This window comes from Anolis sagrei, chromosome 13 (assembly GCF_037176765.1).
Source record: "Anolis sagrei isolate rAnoSag1 chromosome 13, rAnoSag1.mat, whole genome shotgun sequence".
Taxonomy (NCBI): domain Eukaryota; kingdom Metazoa; phylum Chordata; class Lepidosauria; order Squamata; family Dactyloidae; genus Anolis; species Anolis sagrei.
Window position 1 is genome coordinate 5,216,698 of NC_090033.1, and position 18,887 is coordinate 5,235,584.

Sequence of the window (18,887 nt, forward strand, 5' to 3'; positions counted from 1 at the left end):
ATCACCCCCGATAGATGGCCATCCAGCCTCTGTTTCAAAGCTTCCAAAGAAGGAGCCTCCACCACACTCTGGGGCAGAGAGTTCCACTGCTGAATGGCTCTCACAGTCAGGAAGTTCTTCCTCATGTTCAGATGGAATCTCCTCTCTTGTAGTTTGAAGCCATTGTTCCATTGCGTCTTAGTCTCCAGGGCAGCAGAAAACAAGCTTGCTCCCTCCTCCTCCCTGTGGCTTCCTCTCACATATTTATACATGGTTATAATATCTCCTCTCAGCCTTCTCTTCTTCAGGCTAAACATGCCCAGCTCCTTAAGCCGCTCCTCATAGGGCTTGTTCTCCTAGTCTCCAAGGAAGCAGAAAACAAGCTTGCTCCCTCCTCCTCCCTGTGGCTTCCTCTCACATATTTATACATGGCTATCATATCTCCTCTCATCCTTCTCTTCTTCAGGCTAAACATGCCCAGCTCCTTAAGCCGCTCCTCATAGGACTTGTTCTCCAGACCCTTGATCATTTTAGTTGCCCTCCTCTGGACACATTCCAGCTTCTCAATATCTCTCTTGAATTGTGGTGCCCAGAATTGGGCACAATATTCCAGGTGTGGTCTAACCAAGGCAGAATAGAGCATGGGGAGCATGACTGGATCTAGACACTAGACTCCTCTTGATGCAGGCCAACATCCCATTGGCTTTTTTTGCCGCCACATCACATTGTTGGCTCTTTTTCACACGTACTGCTCTCAAGCCTGGCCTCATTCTCCCCCATTCTGTATCTTTGCATTTCGTTTTTTCTGCCTAAGTGGAGTATCTTGCATTTATCCCTGTTGAACTTCATTTTGTTAGTTTTGGCCCATGTTGTGGTGACCCCTACAAACAAAGAAGCACCAAGGAGTTTCACCTATGCTGACGATCATGCCATCACTGCTCAAGCATAGAGCTTTGAAATGGTTTAACAGAAAATCTCTGAAGCTCAGTGTTTCTCAACCTTCCTAATGCTGCAACCCCTTAATACAGTTCCTCATGTTGTGGTGACCCCTTCAAATGATCAGCCACTGCCAGAAGTAACAAAGTGTTTAATTTGTGCTGACGATCGTGCCATCACCGCTCAAGCAGGTAGCTTTGAAATGGCTGAACAGAAGCTCTCCGAAGCTCAGTGTTTCTCAACCATCCTAATGCTGTGATCCCTTAATACAGTTCCTCATGTTGTGGTGACCCCTACAAACAAAGAAGCGCCAAGGAGTTTCATCTATGCTGACGATCATGCCATCACTGCTCAAGCAGGGAGCTTTGAAATGGTTGAACAGAAGCTCTCTGAAGCTCTAGGACAGTGTTTCTCAATCTTCCTAATGCCTCGACCCCTTAATACAGTTCCTCATGTTGTGGTGACCCCTACAAGCGCCAGAACGCCAAAGAGTTTCATCTATGCTGACGATCATGCCATCACCACTCAAGAAGGGAGCTTTGAAATGGTTGAGCAGAAGTCTCCAAAACTCTTGTTTCTCAACCTTTCTAAAGCTGCAACCCCTTAATACAGTTCCTCATCTTGTGGTGACACCTACAAATGATCATCCACTGCCAGGAACGACAAACTGTTTCATCTATCCCGACGATCGTACCATCACCACTCAAGCAGGGAGCTTTGAAATGGCAGAACTGAAGCTCCCTGAAGCTGTGTTTCTCAATCTTCCGAATGCCGTGATCCCTTAATACAGTTGTGGTGACCCCTATAAACAAAGAAGCACCAAAGAGTATCATCTATGCTGACGATCATGCCATCACCACTCAAGCACAGAGCTTTGAAATGGTTCAACAGAAGCTCTCTGAAGCTCCGTTTAATGCAAGCGAAGTGCGCGCAAGGGATATGTTTGTGATCATTGATGATTTTAGTCGTTATTCTTATTGTTTATTGTTGAAAGAAAAAGGTCAAGTATTTGAAAAGTTTAATGATTGGGTTAATCTGAAAGAAAAGATAATAGTTACCCATCACCAGCCACTTTAAAGGAGTGTGATAAAGGCTACGTACTTGTCACAGAGGCCAGTAATGCTGTTTAAACAAGAGTGGGTTAGCGACACATCCCACTAACCCTCGTCTTGTTATCTCCATTTGGGTTGGAGTTTATGGGGAATGTGGTCCAGCACATTTAAAACTCACCTGGATAGGGAAAGATTGGCATAAAGGCCATTCAGGGTGCCCAAGAATTTAGAAAACATCTTTATTTTTCTTTGAGAAGCATATACACACACGCACACCCTCTTGAACAGCACCAATATTTACAGTGTCCTTTTATGGCAGTCTCTGCTATGGCCTCCCAAAGATACCCAGGGCTTAGGCAGTGATTTGGGGCAGCGCTTTCTTCAGGAGAGAGGTCACATAGCTACCCATTTCTTCATCCTACACAAGGAATCAATATACAGATATATATATTTAAAGTATTCATGGGTTTCTTATGCCGCGAGTCTCCATTGGGGTATAAATAAAGATTATTATTATTATTATTATTATTATTATTATTATTATTACGGGCTAGAACAACGGTCTAGTTTCCAACAGCTCTCTCTTCTCCTATTACACAAACTTCAAATTAATACACAGCAGGAGAGGAGAATCCATTGATTCCGGATGAGTAAATAAATGTCCAAAGTTGGGTCGGAGTGCGAGACAAGGGTTCAACCCATTTTCTTAAAGGGAAGGAAGGAAAGAGGGAAGGAAAGTGAGAAGGAAAGAGAGAAGGAAAGAGAAGGAAGGATGGACGCAAAGAGCCAAGGAAGAAAGGAAAGAAAGAGGTAGAGAAGGAAGAAAGGAGAAAAAGAGAAGGGGAATAAAAGCGGGGAAGGAAGGAAAGAGGTAGAGAAGGAAAGAAAGAAGGAAAGAGAAGGAAGGATGGACGCAAAGAGCGAAGGAAGAAAGGAAAGAAAGAGGTAGAGAAGGAAGAAAGGAGAAAAAGAGAAGGGGAATAAAAGCGGGGAAGGAAGGAAAGAGTTAGAGAAGGGAAGAAAGAAGGAAAGAGAAGGAAGGATGGACGCAAAGAGCGAAGGAAGAAAGGAAAGAAAGAGGTAGAGAAGGAAGAAAGGAGAAAAAGAGAAGGGGAATAAAAGCGGGGAAGGAAGGAAAGAGGTAGAGAAGGAAAGAGAGAAGGAAAGTGAGAAGGAAAGAGAGAAGGAAAGAGAAGGAAGGATGGACGCAAAGAGCCAAGGAAGAAAGGAAAGAAAGAGGTAGAGAAGGAAGAAAGGAGAAAAAGAGAAGGGGAATAAAAGCGGGGAAGGAAGGAAAGAGGTAGAGAAGGAAAGAGAGAAGGAAAGTGAGAAGGAAAGAAAGAAGGAAAGAGAAAGAATGATGGGCGCAAAGAGCCAAGGAAGAAAGGAAAGAAAGAGGTAGAGAAGGAAGAATGGAGAAAAAGAAAAGGGGAATAAAAGCGGGAAAGGAAGGAAAGAGGTAGAGAAGGAAAGTGAGAAGGAAAGAAAGAAGGAAAGAGAAGGAAGGATGGACGCAAAGAGCGAAGGAAGAAAGGAAAGAAAGAGGTAGAAAAGGAAGAAAGGAGGAAAAGAGAAGGGGAATAAAAGCGGGGAAGGAATGAAAGAGGTAGAGAAGGAAAGAAAAAACGGGAAGGAAGGAAAGAGTGAGGGAAGGTTGGCCACAGCAACGCGTGGTGGGTACAGCTAGTAAATTTAGAAAATAATACAATACAACTGTAATATTGTAATATAATACTAAATAGAATAATTATAATATAATGTGCTGCAAGAAGTCTGGCAAAAATAAAGGTTTTTGCAACTTTAATAAACTTTTTCTCATGTTTTTATTCTGATAGAACCAATGATAGGAAATGACAGGAATTTAAAAAATGTGTTACATAGTGTAATATATTATATAATTTAGCATAATAATAATAATAATAATAATATATTGCAATTGTAACATAATAATACAATATAATAATAAATATAACAATAATATAATATAATCTATATAAATAAAAATGTAATGTTCATTTATGGGATGAACAGAACTCAAAAACCACGGGATGAATTGATACGAAATTTGGACACTTTACCCCTAACAGACCAACAAGTGACCATCACTCATTAAAAAGAAAAAACCAAAAATAGCAGAAAGGACTTAAAACCCCTAAAAAGCTAAATGACGATGCAGAAAAAAGGAAAGGAAGAGGAAGGGAGGGAGGGAGGAAAAGGAAGAAGGAAAGAGAGAAGGAAGGAAAGATGTAGAGAAGGAAGAAAGGAGAAAGAAAGAAAGAAAGAAAGAAAGAAAGAGGGAGGGAAAGGAAGAAGGAAAGAGAAAAGGAAGGATGGAAGCAAAGAGCAAAAGAAGGAAGGAAAGAGGTAGAGAAGGAAGAAAGGAGAGAAAGAGGGAAAGAAAGAAAGAAGGAAAGAGAGAAGGATGGAAGTAAAGAGCAAAGGAAGGAAGGAAAGAGGTAATGAAGGAAGAAAGGAGAGAAAGAGGGAGAGAAAGAAAGAAGGAAAGAGAGAAGGAAGGATGGAAGTAAAGAGCAAAGGAAGAAAGGAAAGAGGTAGAGAAGGAAGAAAGGAGAGAAAGAGGGAGAGAAAGAAAGAAGGAAAGAGAGAAGGATGGAAGCAAAGAGCAAAGGAAGGAAGGAAAGAGGTAGCGAAGGAAGAAAGAAAAGAAAGAAGGAAAGGCGAGAAAGAGGGACAGCAAGAAAGAAGGAAAGAGAGAAGGAAGAATGGAAGCAAAGAGCAAAGGAAGGAAGAAAGGAGAGAAAGAAGTAGGAAAAAAGGGGGGAAGGAAGAAAAGAGATATAAGAGGGAGGAAGGAGAGAAAGAAATAAAAAAGGGAAGGAAAGAAAGAGGGAGCAAAGGAAGGAGAGACATGGAGGAAGGAAAAAAGGAGAGAAAGAGGGAGGAAAAGAAAAAGGGGAGAAGGAAGGAAAGAGGCAAAGAAGGAAGGAAGGAGAGAAGGAAAGAAGAAACGGGAAGAAGGAACGAGGGAGCAAAGGAAGGTGGGAAAGAAAGGCGAGAAAGAGGGAAAGTTGACCACAGAAACGCATGGTGGGTACAGCTAATATAACATAATAATACATATAATTATAATGTATCAGTATAATAAAATTATAACAATAAAATTATAATAATATATTAAATATCTATATAAATAAAAATGTAATGTTCGTTTGTGGGATTAACATAACTCAGTAACCACTGGACGAATTGATACGAAATTTGGACACTACACCCCTAACAGACAAGTCACACTATCTCAGCTTCAGAGGAAGCCAAATACAAACCTCCTTGAACAAATCTTGCATTAGGGTCGCCATAATAATAATAATAATAATAATAATAATAATAATAATAATAGTATCGTATACTCGAGTATAAGCCGACCCGAATATAAGCCGAGGCACCTAATTTTACCACAAAAAAACTGGGAAAATGTATTGACGTGAGTATAAGCCGAGGGTGGGAAATGCAGCAGCTACTGGTAAATTTCAAAATAAAAATAGATACCAATAAAATTATATTAATTTAGGCATCAGTAGGTTAAATGTTTTTGAATATTTACATAAAACTGTAATTCAAAATAAGATTGTCCAACTCTGATTAAACCATTATTCTAACCTTCTTCAATGTAAATAATATGCTTACATATCCTTCCAATAATAATAGAGTAAAATAATAACAATAATAGTGTAAAATAATACATGTAATAACAATACAGAAAAATAATAAATTTTACTTTCTCCATCTTTCTTCCACTTCCTTCCTTCCTTCCTTTTTGTCTTTCCTTCTCTCTTTCCTCCCTCTTTCTTCCTCACTCCATTCCTTTCCACCCTTTCGTCCTTCCTTCCTTTTCTTTCCTTCCTCCTTCTCTTCCTTCCTCCTTCCCTCCCCCCTTTCTCCTTCCATCCTCCCCTCTCACCCTTTTGTCCTTCCTTCTCTCTTTCCTCTCCTTCTCCATCTTTCTCCTTCCTTCTTTTGTCTTGTGTTCCTTCTTTCTTTCCTTTATCCTTCTATTCCTTCTTTCCATCCTTCTCTTTTCCTTTCCTCCTTCCCTTTCATCCTTCCTTCCCTTTCTCCCTCTTTCTCCTTCCATCCTTCCCTTCCTCCCAGTCCTCCCAGTCGGGAGTGCTAGCATGCACTCCCCAAGTTTGAAAGCTTGCCCATGCCCGAGCTACAAGGAGAGACAGGTAATGAATGTGAAGACAAACCTGGTACGTCCATGAGACCAGCAGAAGTTTGGTCGCAGGGTCTTCTGACTGCACGGTAACTTGGATCAGAATGGACTCCACCATGATGGAGGTGTCGGAGAGGTGCTGGACAGAATAATCCTTCAGGACACTGGGAAAATAAATGCGCCGAAACTCATACTGGCAAGGTCAACTGGGACACTAAATGTTGCATTTGTTCAACCTACCTGACCGATATTTTATCAAGGAGAGGCCCACATTACATTGTTGTCATCTCAAACCCCAAAAAACCCATTGATAAGGGTCACCATAAGTTGGGAAGCACTGAAAGCCACACCACAACCAACTTTTGGACAGGATTCCCCTGCTTGACTCTTCCCCTCCGGGTGCGAAGTACTACCTCTTGAGGTGGTTGTAAACGCGAAGGCCCGCCTCATGCTCTTTGCGAGGGTCCTGGAAGTGGATGCGGCAGGTGAACCTCAGCTGGTGCTCTCCCAGGCCGAGCTCCTTGAGCGCTTGCTCCGGGGAGACCAGGCGGAAGCTCTGGTGGGAGAGAAAGAAGGAGGAGGCCTGGGTGTAAACCAGGTATGAGCAAACCCAGGCCTGCGGGCAAGAAGCAGCCCCTTGGGCTCTTCTCTCAGGCCCTCCTCTCCCTCACCATCTCACCCTTCCTTCCCTTCGTACTTCCTTCCCTCTTTCCTCCGTCTCCCCCTTTCTCCTTCCTTAATTCCTTCTCTCTTTCCTTCTTCCTTCCTTCCCTCCCCTCCTTCCTTCCCTCCCTTTTCATTCCCTTCCACCCTTTCGTCCTTCCTTCCTTGAGGCTTTCCTCCCTTCCCCCCTTTCTCCTTCCTTCCTTCCTTCCTTCCTTCCTTTCGTCTTTCCTTCCTTGTCTCTTTCCTCCCTCTCTCCCTCTTTCTCCTTCCTTCCTTTCCTTTTCATCCTTCCTTCCTTCCTTCCTTCCTTCCTTCCTTCAGACTTTCCTCCCCCTCTTTCTCCTTCCTTCTTTTTCCTTTCATCCTTCCTTCAGGCTTTCCTCCCCGTCTTTCTCCTTCCTTCTTTTTCCTTTCATCCTTCCTTCAAGCTTTCCTCCCCCTCTTCCTTCCTTCCTTCCTTTCCTTTCCTTTTGTCTTTCCTTCCCTCTTTCCTCCCTCCTTCCCTCTCTCCCTCTTTCTCCTTCCTTCCCTTTGGTCTTTCCTTCCTTCCCTCTTTCCTGCTTCCCTCCCTCTTCCTTCTGTCTGTCCTCCCTTCATTCCCTTCAACCCTTTCTTCCATCCTTCTCTTCCTCCCTTCCTTCTTTTTTCCTTCCCTCTTACTCCTTCCTTCCCTTTGGTCTTTGCTTCCTTCTCTCTTTCCTGCTTCCTTCCCTCTTTCTCCTTCTTTCCTTCCTTCTGTCTGTCCTCCCTTCCTCCATTCCCTTCAACCCTTTCTTCCATCCTTCTCTTCCTCCCTTCCTGCTTTTTTCCTTCCTCCTTTCCTCCTGAGGGATGGAAAAAGAGAAGGTAGAGAGGGAACCCGAGAACCATGTTTCCAGATTTCAAAGGGTCTCCCATTGAGGGCGAGGAGGAGGAAAACTGACTTCCTGCTGCTCTAGAGAGACCGGGGCACAAGGGTCTCTCTAGGGTTCACACGGCAGGGAAAGAGATTTGACTGAAAAGATTAGAAAAACTGCAAGGCTGCCTGTAAGTGTGGTGGAGTCGCCTTCTCTGGAGGCTTTTCCGCAGAGGCTGTCTATTGGGAGGGCTTTGATTGTGCCTTCTTGCATGGCAGGGGGTTGGGCTGGATGGCCTTTGGGGGTCTCTTCCAACTCTAGGATTCTATACCAGGAATAGGCAATACGGGGTTTCACGGAGACACCTTTTCTCTCCCGTCCACCATCTCATCCTGACCAAGGCCAACCTTTTTGGGATCCACGCACACCTTCTCACACACTGAGGCCTACCTCACACTGAGGCGTTCTCATACTGAGGCCTCTCACACTGACACCCTTTGGGATCCAAACGTTTCCTGTCTTTCCTTCACTTTCTGCCTCCGAAAGAGAAGAGGAAGGAGAAGAAAGGGCATCGAGGGGCCTTGGGGAGAACCCTCTTTGTCCCGGCCTACTCACCCTGCCATGCAGCCCCCAAGTTAGAAAGTTTGCCCATGCCTGATTTAAACCTTAAGCTGCATATCCTAAAGCTTTGGGCTTTAGAGGAAGATGAAACAAACTCCTGGACAATGGTTCGTAATAACATTTCACCAAAAGAACAATATAAACAATAAATAGTGAGGAGAATAACGAGAAACCCCCCCTCAATTGCCCTTACATTATCCTTGATGATCAGGGTTCCGTGCATGAGCTTTGGCTTCTTGGAATCCGGAACAGGACCTGCCACGAGGGAAAGGAGATCCGACAAGGCGATCAAGAATCCCCCAAAGGAACCGGGCCTCCATTACCCACATCTCTCAACTTTACTGTCATCCTCGAACCCCTTTGCATCAACCTTTGTGGTACTTATTAGGGTTGGATAGGTTCGCTCAGATGTGGCGTAATTCGGGGAAAAATCTGATGTTTTTGCCTTCCGAAGGGACTCGCCTTGCGTGATTGATTTTAGGGATGCGGAAGTGAGTCGGAACTATGATGAAGCCTAATAATGAAACTAAATCGGCTGGGAGGCGAAGCCTAAGCCGCTTGACTCCCAGCCAATCAGGAGTCACGTTTTGGGGAGGGGTTTGCAGCATCTGGTAGCCATTGCTGTATAAACCCAAGCACATGGCTGGAAGGCTCATTCACAGCCAGGGAAGGGAGAGGGGAGGTCGGACCATTGTTGTTGCTGCTACTTGTTGTCTTGGGTGTGGGGTGGAAGAAAGGGTTTGGAGGCAGAGGAAAGGGAAGATTTGGGATTTGGAGTCAAAGATGAGAGAAAGAAGGAAAAGTTAGTTTGGGAGGAGAGGGCGAAATTAATAAAGACATTTTTGGAAACTTCTTTTATGGGGGTTGTTGTAGGTTTTTTCGGGCTATATAGCCATTTTCTAGAGGCATTTTCTCCTGACGTTTCGCCTGCATCTATGCCAAGCATCCTCAGACGTAGTGAGGTCTACTTCTGAGGATGCTTGCCATAGATGCAGGCAAAACATCAGGAGAAAATGCCTCTAGAACATGGCCATATAGCTCAAAAAAACCTACAACAACCCAGTGATTCCGGCAGTTGTGACTCAGTTTGACTCTGAATCTGAAGCTGAGTCCTGTGGGTCTTGTGAGCCAGAGTACCCTGATGAAGAGGATGATGGGTTACAGATTTCTGTTCATGTCTCAGACAGGGTTGACGGAGAGGCTGCAGAAGGGGAAACAGCAAGTCAGTCCTCAGGGGAAAAGAATGTCATTGAGACTGATAACGGGAGTGAATTCCCACACGGCCAGGTGGAGATGTCTTTGCCTCCTTTTCCTTCCCACGGTGATCCAGCCCAGCTGGTAAACCAAGATAAAGGATTAGAGAGCCTTGAAGATAATTAATTAATGAGCAGTCAAGATCGCCTGCAATTAAGGGTCCGGAGAAGTTCTTGCTTAACTAGTAAGCGAGAGGCCAAGTCGCCCAAGGGTCATCGCAATGCGTTCATGATTGCAAAGGGTATTTAGCCTTCTCACTGACACACAGGCGTTGTCAGTTCAACGTGGCTCTTTCCATGCAAACTTCTATGGATTAACCTTGGCTTTAAGCAGCAAGGTTTTGGCTTCCTGATTCTGGGATTTTGGGTCGTGTGTTCAACTGTTTTACCATGGACTCTTGTTTGACCATTGCTTAAAGGATTATGCTTCATGTTTTTGCCTTTGGGAACTGTGTCTTTGCATTTAAGCCTGTGTTTTGCCTATGGAACTATTGCATTTTCTATACTATGTTCTGACTTTGCCTTTTTCTCAATAAACTACAAAATCTACAGCTTTGGTGTGGTGGTGTTTAGGAGCAAGGTGAAAACTACCCTGTGTTGCAACACCGGCCACGAAAGCCTTCGACAATACTTCTTTTTTTGCTCACTACTAAAGCTTTGCTATTTTTAATTGGGGTCTCTCCCTTTTTTCTAGTGTGTATTTTAGGGATTTGCTGCTGCATTTCCCAAGCTTGCTGGGCCTCAGCTGCACAAACAGCGACTTCCAATTGTATGAATGTGTCTGAAAGTTGGGGGCAGTGATCCGCTATAACCTTTTGTCATTTCCTTAAAAATTCAACGAGGTCGCTCTTTTATTTTTATTTTAATAGATTATTTCTAAAATTGTTTTTAAAAATTCTTAAAAATCAGTGGATTGTCTGAACATGTTGAAATTTGGTATGCTAACAGAGGAGGATGTGTCGCAGCAGTATATTAAGTTTCATCGAGATTGGTGTAAAAATGAGGGAGGGAAAAGGCCCTGGAGTTTCTCCAATGCCAGTGCCGTTTCCGCTTATTTACGAAACAATTGGGAAGTTTTGGAAGTTTCGGAAAATTCTGACTTTTTTCGGAAAAATTCAGAAGTGACTTTAGAATCGAACCACCAGTGCCCCCTACATCCAAAACGAGTTTTGAACCAATTTTTTTTGGATCAACCAAGCCTAGTATCTAGGTAGACCCCCTCCCAGACTTCAAAGTATCCTGCTTGACATTACCAATACTGAGTTCTCTCTTCAAGAGTCCAAGGGAAACATCAACAGGAATGTTGGGGTTGGTGAAAACCGTCACCGTCTCTCCGTTCGCAGGCATGTGGCAGTTGACGTCTGGCAGAGAAAAGGCATGAAAGAAATACAAGTACCGTATGTACTCGAGTATAATCTGACCCAAATATAAGCCGAGGAACCTATTTAATAACAATAAGAGTAAAATAATGAAGGTAATCATGATAATAAAAAGAGTGAAATAATAAATGTAATAAAGATAATAATAGAGTAAAATAATGTAAATGGAATAATAATCGAGTAAAATAATAAATGGAATAATAATATGAAATAAAAAGCTACAGACCAATCTCCCTGTTGTGCCACCTCTACAAAGTTCTGGAGAGACTTATTTTGCATAGAATTATGGAAAATATAGACCCCTGTCTGATCCCACAGCAAGCTGGCTTCAGAAAAGGCAAAAGCTGCACATCACAAGTGCTGAACCTGACCCAGCACATAGAAGATGGCTTTGAAAGGCAGCAGATCACAGGAGCTGTCTTCATAGACTTGTCAGCAGCCTATGATACTGTGAACCACCGCCTCCTCCTGAGAAAAATGTATAATATCACAAAGGACTACCACCTCACCTGCCTCATAGGAAACCTGCTACAAAACAGGAGCTTTTTTGTTGAGTTCCAGGGCCAGAGAAGCAGATGGCGGAAACAGAAGAACGGCCTGCCTCAGGGGAGCGTGCTTGCTCCATCCATGTTCAACATCTACACAAATGACCAGCCACTGCCAGAAGGGACAGAGAGTTTCATCTATGCTGACGATCGTGCCATTACTGCTCAAGCAGGGAGCTTTGAGATGGTAGAACAGAAGCTCTCCGAAGCTCTAGGTGCTCTTACTGCCTATTACAGGGAAAACCATCTGATCCCTAATCCATCTAAAACACAGACATGCGCCTTTCACCTTAAGAACAGACAAGCATCCCGAGCTCTGAGGATTACCTGGGAAGGAATCCCACTGGAGCATTGCAGCGCACCCAAATACCTGGGAGTCACCTTGGACCGTGCTCTGACCTACAAGAAGCACTGCCTGAACATCAAACAAAAAGTGGGCGCTAGAAACAACATCATACGAAAGCTGACTGGCACAACCTGGGGATCACAACCAGACACAGTGAAGACATCTGCCCTTGCGCTATGCTACTCTGCTGCTGAGTATGCATGCCCAGTGTGGAACACATCTCACCACACTAAAACAGTGGATGTGGCTCTTAATGAGACATGCCGCATTATCACGGGGTGTCTGCGACCCACACCACTGGAGAAATTACACTGCTTAGCCGGTATTGCACCACCTGACATCCGCCGGGAAGTAGCAGCCAATAGTGAAAGGACCAAGGCAGAGACATCTCCAGCTCATCCCCTGTTTGGGTATCAGCCAGCACGTCAACGACTTAAATCAAGACATAGTTTTCTTAGAACTACAGAGACACTCGCTGGAACACCCCAGCAAGCGAGAGTCCAAAAGTGGCAGGCCCAAACCCAGCACCTCAATTCATGGGTGATACCAGATGAGAGACTCCCCCCTGGGCACTCAGAAGACTGGGCGACTTGGAAGGCGCTGAACAGATTGCGCTCTGGCACCACGAGATGCAGAGCCAATCTTAAGAAATGGGGCTACAGGGTGGAATCCTCGGCATGCGAGTGCGGAGAAGAACAAACCACTGACCACCTGCTGCAATGCACCCTGAGCCCTGCCACATGCACGATGGAGGACCTTCTTGCGGCAACCCCAGAGGCACTCCAAGTGGCCAGATACTGGTCAAAGGACATTTAACCAAATACCAAATTTACAAAATCTGTGTGGTTTTTTTTTCTTTTTCTTTTTCTTTTTAATCTCTGTGTTTGTTTTGCTCTGTTAGAATTGTAATACAATGGTTGCTGATGACACGATAAATAAATAAATATGAAATAGAGTAAAAGAATATATGTACTACTAATAAACTAAAAGAATAAATATAAAAATAACAATAATATAATAAAAATGCAATAATAATATAATAAAATAATGTAAATGTACTACTAATAGAGTAAAATAATAAATGTAATAATAACAATAATAGTAGAGTAAAATAATGAATGTATTGATAAAGATAGAGTAAAATAAATGTAATAAAAATAATAATAGAATAAAAGAATAAACGTAGTAATAATAGAGTAAAATAATAAATGTAATAAAAGAGTAAAAGAATAAATAATAACAATAATAGAAGTAAAATAAATGTAATAAAAATAGTAATAGAATAAAATAACAAATGTAGTAATAATAATAGAGTAAAATAATAAATGTAATAATAACAATAATACTAGAGTACAATAATAAATGTATTGATAGAAATAGAGTAAAATAATAAATGTAATAATAATAGAGTAAAATAATAAATATAATAACAACAATACAGTAAAATAAATGTAATAAAAATAATAAGAATAGAATAAAAGAATAAATGTAATAAAAATAATGATTGAGTAAAATAATAAATGTATTGATAAAAAATAGAGTAAAAGAATAAATGTAATAATAGAGTAAAATAATAAATATAATAACAAGAGTAAAATTAATGTAATAAAAATAATAATAGAGTAAAAGAATAAATGTAGTAAAATAAAAATAATAGAGTAAAATAATATATATGTATTATTAATAATAAATAGAGTATAATAATAAATGTCATAATAATAACAACAGAGTAAAACAATAAATAACTCTGACTCGAGTATAAACCGAGGGGGGCTTTTCAGCCCCAAAAACTATACTTATGCTCGAGTATATACGGTATATGGGTCAGATTAAAAGTTCATCAGTTCAACATATTGTTTCCAGCTGTGGCCAACTGGATGAGGATGGGGAGAGATGGTGGGGGTCTCTCTCTCAGAGTGAAAAACCTTGGTGTTGCATGGGGTGGGAACTGGGCCCACGCCAAGAGCCTTAGAATAGGCTACAGTCCCAGGGCCACCCCACCTCCCCGCATGGCATCCTTACGGAATTCCTGCTCAATCTTCTGCTTCAAGAACTCCATCTTCTTGGCCTCGCCGTGAACCAGGAGGACGTTGCGCGGCTCTGCTTGGCGGATGAGCTGCATGATGCCTTTGGCGTCCGCGTGGGCGCTGAAGGACATATATTCCACTTGCATCTTCACCTCTAACTAGGAGTGACAAGAGCGGAAATAGGCAGGGCGCACACGTCACTTGGGGCAAGGACGAGCTTCTTTCTCCCTCCTGATGTCCCCTTCAGTTGGAATGTAGATCATAAGGATCAGCATATCAGGAGAAAGGTGAACAAAAATCTATCTATACATATCTATACACCATCTATCCTTCCATCCATCCATCCATCCAACCAACCTTCCAATCATCTATCTATCCTTCCATCCATCCATCCATCCTTCCATCCATCCATCCTTTAATTCTTCCAACCATCCATCCTGCCAACCATATATCCTTCCTTCCTTCCTTCCTTCCTTCCTTCCTTCCTTCCTTCCTTCCAGCTTTCCTTCCTTCCAGCTTTCCTTCCTTCCATCCTTCCATCCATCCTTCCATCCATCCATCCATCCTTCCAACCATCTATCCATCCTTCCTTCCATCCATCCTTCCAACCATCTATCCATCCATCTATCAATTCCATCCATCCTTCCTTCCTTCCTTCCATTCATCCTTCCTTCCTTCCATCCATCCATCCATTCTTCCTTCCTTCCATCCAACCATCCATCCATCCTTCCAACCTTCAATCCATCCATCCTTCCTTCCCTCCTTCCATCCATCCATCCATCCATCCCTCCTTCCTTCCTTCCTTCCTTCCTTCCTTCCATCCATCCATCCAACCATCCAACCATCCATCCTTCCAACCATCGTTTTGAGGGGAATTGGCCTGGACATTTTGGAGCTGTAGGTACTGGGATTTATAGTTCCCCTGCAATCAGTGAGAACTCCACCAAAGATGGAATTGGACCACACTTGGCACACAGAGCCAAAGTTCTTCTCCCAATCCTTCCACTCACAATTTGTCTTCCTTCCATTTCCAGCTTCCGCTGCCCACCTAGGATTTTATGGCCCACCGTTCCTTGCACGCAATATCCCGGCATGATCACCTGGGAACAAGACAGAGAAAAGATTCTAAAAGACTTCTTTCAAATGCACCTGTCCATTCAGACATAAGCACTACCGTGGATGGGATGGGAAGGCTGTGGCCCTACCATATGTACTCAAGTCGAGACCCCCAGGTTGAGAACTGCTGAAAAGGGCAGGATAAAAGTGACGTAAATAACTAAAGAGCCAGGTCCTTAGTTGTCTTCTAAAGGACAGGAGGGAGGTGGCATCAACATCCCTCCTTGCTTTCAGAAGGAAGCTAAAAACCTGGATGTGGGAACAGGCCTTCGGGTAAGCTGGCAGATGGACAAAGACAACCAATGACGACCAGAGTAGGAAAGGATAATGACGATGCTAGATGGATTACGGACTATGAATTGGCGAACACTGACCACAGAATGATTTTATTGCTGCTAGTATACTGTTTGATTGTTTTAATTAGTTATAATTGTTGACATTATATGGTAAATCTGTGTATTGTTTATTGTATATTGTATTGTATTTTGTGAATTGCTAGGCATCGAATTGTGCCTTTTTGTAAGCCGCCCTGAGTCCCCCCTAGGGTGTTGAGAAGGGCGGGGTAGAAGCACTCCAAATAAATAAATAAAATAATACCATGTTCTTCTCATTTCCAGCCCATTTCTTGAAGATCTGGAGGGACTGCCCTGCATGAAGCATCCCTGGCGTAGCAAACACAACCTGAGGAGGAGGAAGAGGAAGAGAATGAAATGAGTTGACTTCTCAAAGAAGTTAGGTTTTGAAATCTAGGAGACCCGACCCCCAAACCACCAAAGCCTGGCCTTCCCATCATTTCCACACTTCCAACCACAGCCACCACATGTACCATTGGCCCCGGGTTGTCAGCAAACGCCCTGTCGAAGGCCTTGATGTGCTTGAACTCAAACATGTTCCTCTGGACAAAGGTCTTGCGGATCTTCTGGTTGGTCCAGGTGATGAAGAGCTTGTAGTAGTGGTTGGCCTTCTCCGTCAGGCCCATGGAGAAGTAGATGGGCGCCTTGAGGTTCATGCGCTCCCTTTGGAGGAAACGAAGAGGGAGAAACAACTCAGGAAAGGGACAAATCATAGCATCCTAGAGTTGGAAGAGACCTGGTGGGCCATCCGGTCCAACCCCATTCTGCCAAGAAGAAGGAAAACACCTTCAAAGCATCCCCAACAGATGGCCATCCAGCCTCTGTTTAAAAGCCTCCACAGAAGGAGCCTCAACCACACTTTGGGGCAAAGAGTTCCACTGCTGAACAGCTCCCACAGTCAGGAAGTTCTTCCTAATGTTCAGAAATGGAGAAAGGGAAGAGACAGGGGTCTCGCCTCGACAAGATCTGGAATGGCTTCGAAAAGAAACCGCTTACCAGAAAGTCTCCAGCAAAATGCAAAGCTCCTGAGCGCGTCCCAAGGCAAACACTGGGATCAGGACCTACAATCGGGGAAGAGAGCGCAGAGTTTGGAAGGACCGTTTCCACGTGACACAACAACTATTTATATTTACCGTGTCAGAAGCAAGTTGAGGGTACAGTTAATACATAGGGTTGTTGTGTGTTTTCCAGGCTGTCTGGCCATGTCCAGAAGCATTCTCTCCTGACATTTCGCCTGCATCTCTCCTATGGCAAGCGTCCTCAGAAGTGGTGAAGACCTCACAACCTCTGAGGATGCCTGTCACAGAAGCAGTTTTTTGCTGTAAGTTTTTCAGGCTGTATGGTCATGTTCTAGAAGAATTCTCTCCTGACATTTCACCTGCATCTATGGAAAGCATCCTCACAACCTCTGAGGATGCCTGCTATAGATGCAGGCGAAACGTCAGGAGAGAATGCTTCTGGAACATGGCCAGACAGCCCTGAAGACACACAACAACCTAGTGATTCCAGCCGTGAAATCCTTCGACAATACAACACAAACAAAGTTTAAAATTTGGCATTGTGCTAAATGTATTTATTTAAGACATTTATATGCTGCCCTTCTCACCCTGAAGGACTTACAAGATATATATACATACAATATATTAAATTATTAGCATAGTATATAGATATATATTGTACATGATACAATATCAGGATTATATATTACTATATTGTTCTACGCCATTATATTGTAATATTATTAATAATATTACATGTAATATAAAATACATAATTATAATATTGCATTATTATTATTAGTAGTAGTATTATATTGTATTACATAATATTATATATTATAAAAATACTAGTATTATATTGTATTAAATTATAATTATTTTTTTAATAATTTTTTATTAACCGTTTATATAATTACATGGAAAGTGGGGGAATATATTAAAAGAAGATAGAAAAGTAGGAAAAATAGGATAAAGAGAGTACAGTAAAATGTAAAAATCAAAAGTTATAATGTAATTATATTACATTATAATTAAATTAGAATAGTATATAGAACTATGTACATGATACAATGTCAGTATTATATATTACTATACTGTACTACACCATTGTATAATAATATAATTAATATTACATGTAATATAAAATACATAATTATAATATTACATTATTATTAGTATTATATTGTATTACATTATAATATTATAAATATATTATAAAATATTAGTGTTATATTGTATTACAATATTATAAATATATTATAAATATATTAGTATTATATTGTATTACATTATATTATTATAAATATATTGTAAAAATATTAGTATTATATTGTATTACATTACAATATTATAAATATATTATAGAAAATATTAGCATTATATTGTATTACATTATATTATAAATATGTTATAAAATATTAGTATTATATTGTATTACATTACAATATTATAAATATATTGCAAAAATATTAGTATTATATTGTATTGCATTATAATATTATAAATATATTATAAAAATATTAGTATTACATTGTATTACATTATAATATCATAAATATATTATAAATGTCCTTTGACCAGAAGCTGCCCACTTGGAGTGCCTCCGGTGTCGCTGTAAGAAGGTCCTCCATTGTGCATGTGGCGGGGCTCAGGTTGCATTGTAGTAAGGCATTTGTGGTTTGCTCTTCTTCGCACTCACATGTCGCGGACTCCACTTTGGAGCCCATTTCTTAAGGTTGGCTCTGCATCTCATGGTGCGGGGGGCATAGTCTGTTCAGCGCCTTCCAAGTCTCCAAGGAGGGAGTTTCTTGTTCAGTGTCAGCCATGTATTGAGGTGCTGGGTTTAGGCTGCCACTTTTGGACTCTTGCTTGCTGAGGTGTTCCTGGGAGTATCTCTGTAGATCTTAGGAAGCTATTTCTTGATTTCAGACATTGGCATGTTGGGTGATATCTGAGCAGAGAATGGGCCGAAGATGTCACTGCTTTGATCCTTTCATTACAGGATGCTACTTCCCGACGGATATCAGGTGGTGCAATACTGGCTAAACAACGTAATTTCTCCAGTGGTGTGGGGCGTAGACATCCTGTGATAATGCAGCATGTCTCATTAAGAGCCACATCCACTGTTTTAACGTGGTGAGATGTTTCCCACACTGGACATACGTATTCAGCAGCAGAGTTGCGAATCACAAGGGCAGATGTCTTCACTGTGTCTGGTTGTGATCCCCAGGTTGTTCCAGTCATAGAAATTATTCCACCGTCTCACTTTTTTAATGCAAAGAATCAAGGATATTTTAGGCAAAGAGCAGGTATATCTCACCTTCCCTCCTCGTTCTATGGTTTCGTGGACTTTCTTTAAGAAGTCCCTCTCTCTGCAGCGCTTGGAGTCCCGAATCGTCGTGGCATAAGTGGACTCCGAAATTAGAAGGTCGGGGCGGCATTTATCAATCCAGGCAGCTCTGAAAAATATAAACAGAACAGGATGAGCCCTTGTGTTACACCAAGACACAAACAGAACATACTATAAAGCAGTGGTTCCCAACCTGTGGGCCACGGACAAAACCTAAAATAAGGTCCAGGGGTGTGTGTGTCACCATTGGAGGAGA

At 42.1% G+C, this 18,887-nt stretch overlaps 1 protein-coding gene across 1 annotated transcript in view; it reads right to left on the reverse strand.

Annotated features, from left to right (window-relative positions):
* Window positions 1-2,189: 2,189 nt before the first annotated feature.
* INTS11 (integrator complex subunit 11) overlaps window positions 2,190-18,887 on the reverse strand; it is a 28,367-nt gene continuing 11,669 nt past the window's right edge. The window contains exons 8-18 of the mRNA XM_060758971.2: window positions 18,602-18,740; window positions 16,280-16,344; window positions 15,757-15,946; window positions 15,528-15,611; window positions 14,825-14,914; window positions 13,810-13,972; window positions 10,771-10,878; window positions 8,458-8,519; window positions 6,555-6,697; window positions 6,176-6,305; window positions 2,190-2,385 (exon numbers count right to left, since the gene is read on the reverse strand). Coding sequence (XP_060614954.1) covers window positions 2,320-2,385; window positions 6,176-6,305; window positions 6,555-6,697; window positions 8,458-8,519; window positions 10,771-10,878; window positions 13,810-13,972; window positions 14,825-14,914; window positions 15,528-15,611; window positions 15,757-15,946; window positions 16,280-16,344; window positions 18,602-18,740 — 1,240 coding nt within the window. The 3' untranslated portion in view covers window positions 2,190-2,319. The remainder of the gene's footprint in view (window positions 2,386-6,175; window positions 6,306-6,554; window positions 6,698-8,457; window positions 8,520-10,770; window positions 10,879-13,809; window positions 13,973-14,824; window positions 14,915-15,527; window positions 15,612-15,756; window positions 15,947-16,279; window positions 16,345-18,601; window positions 18,741-18,887) is intronic.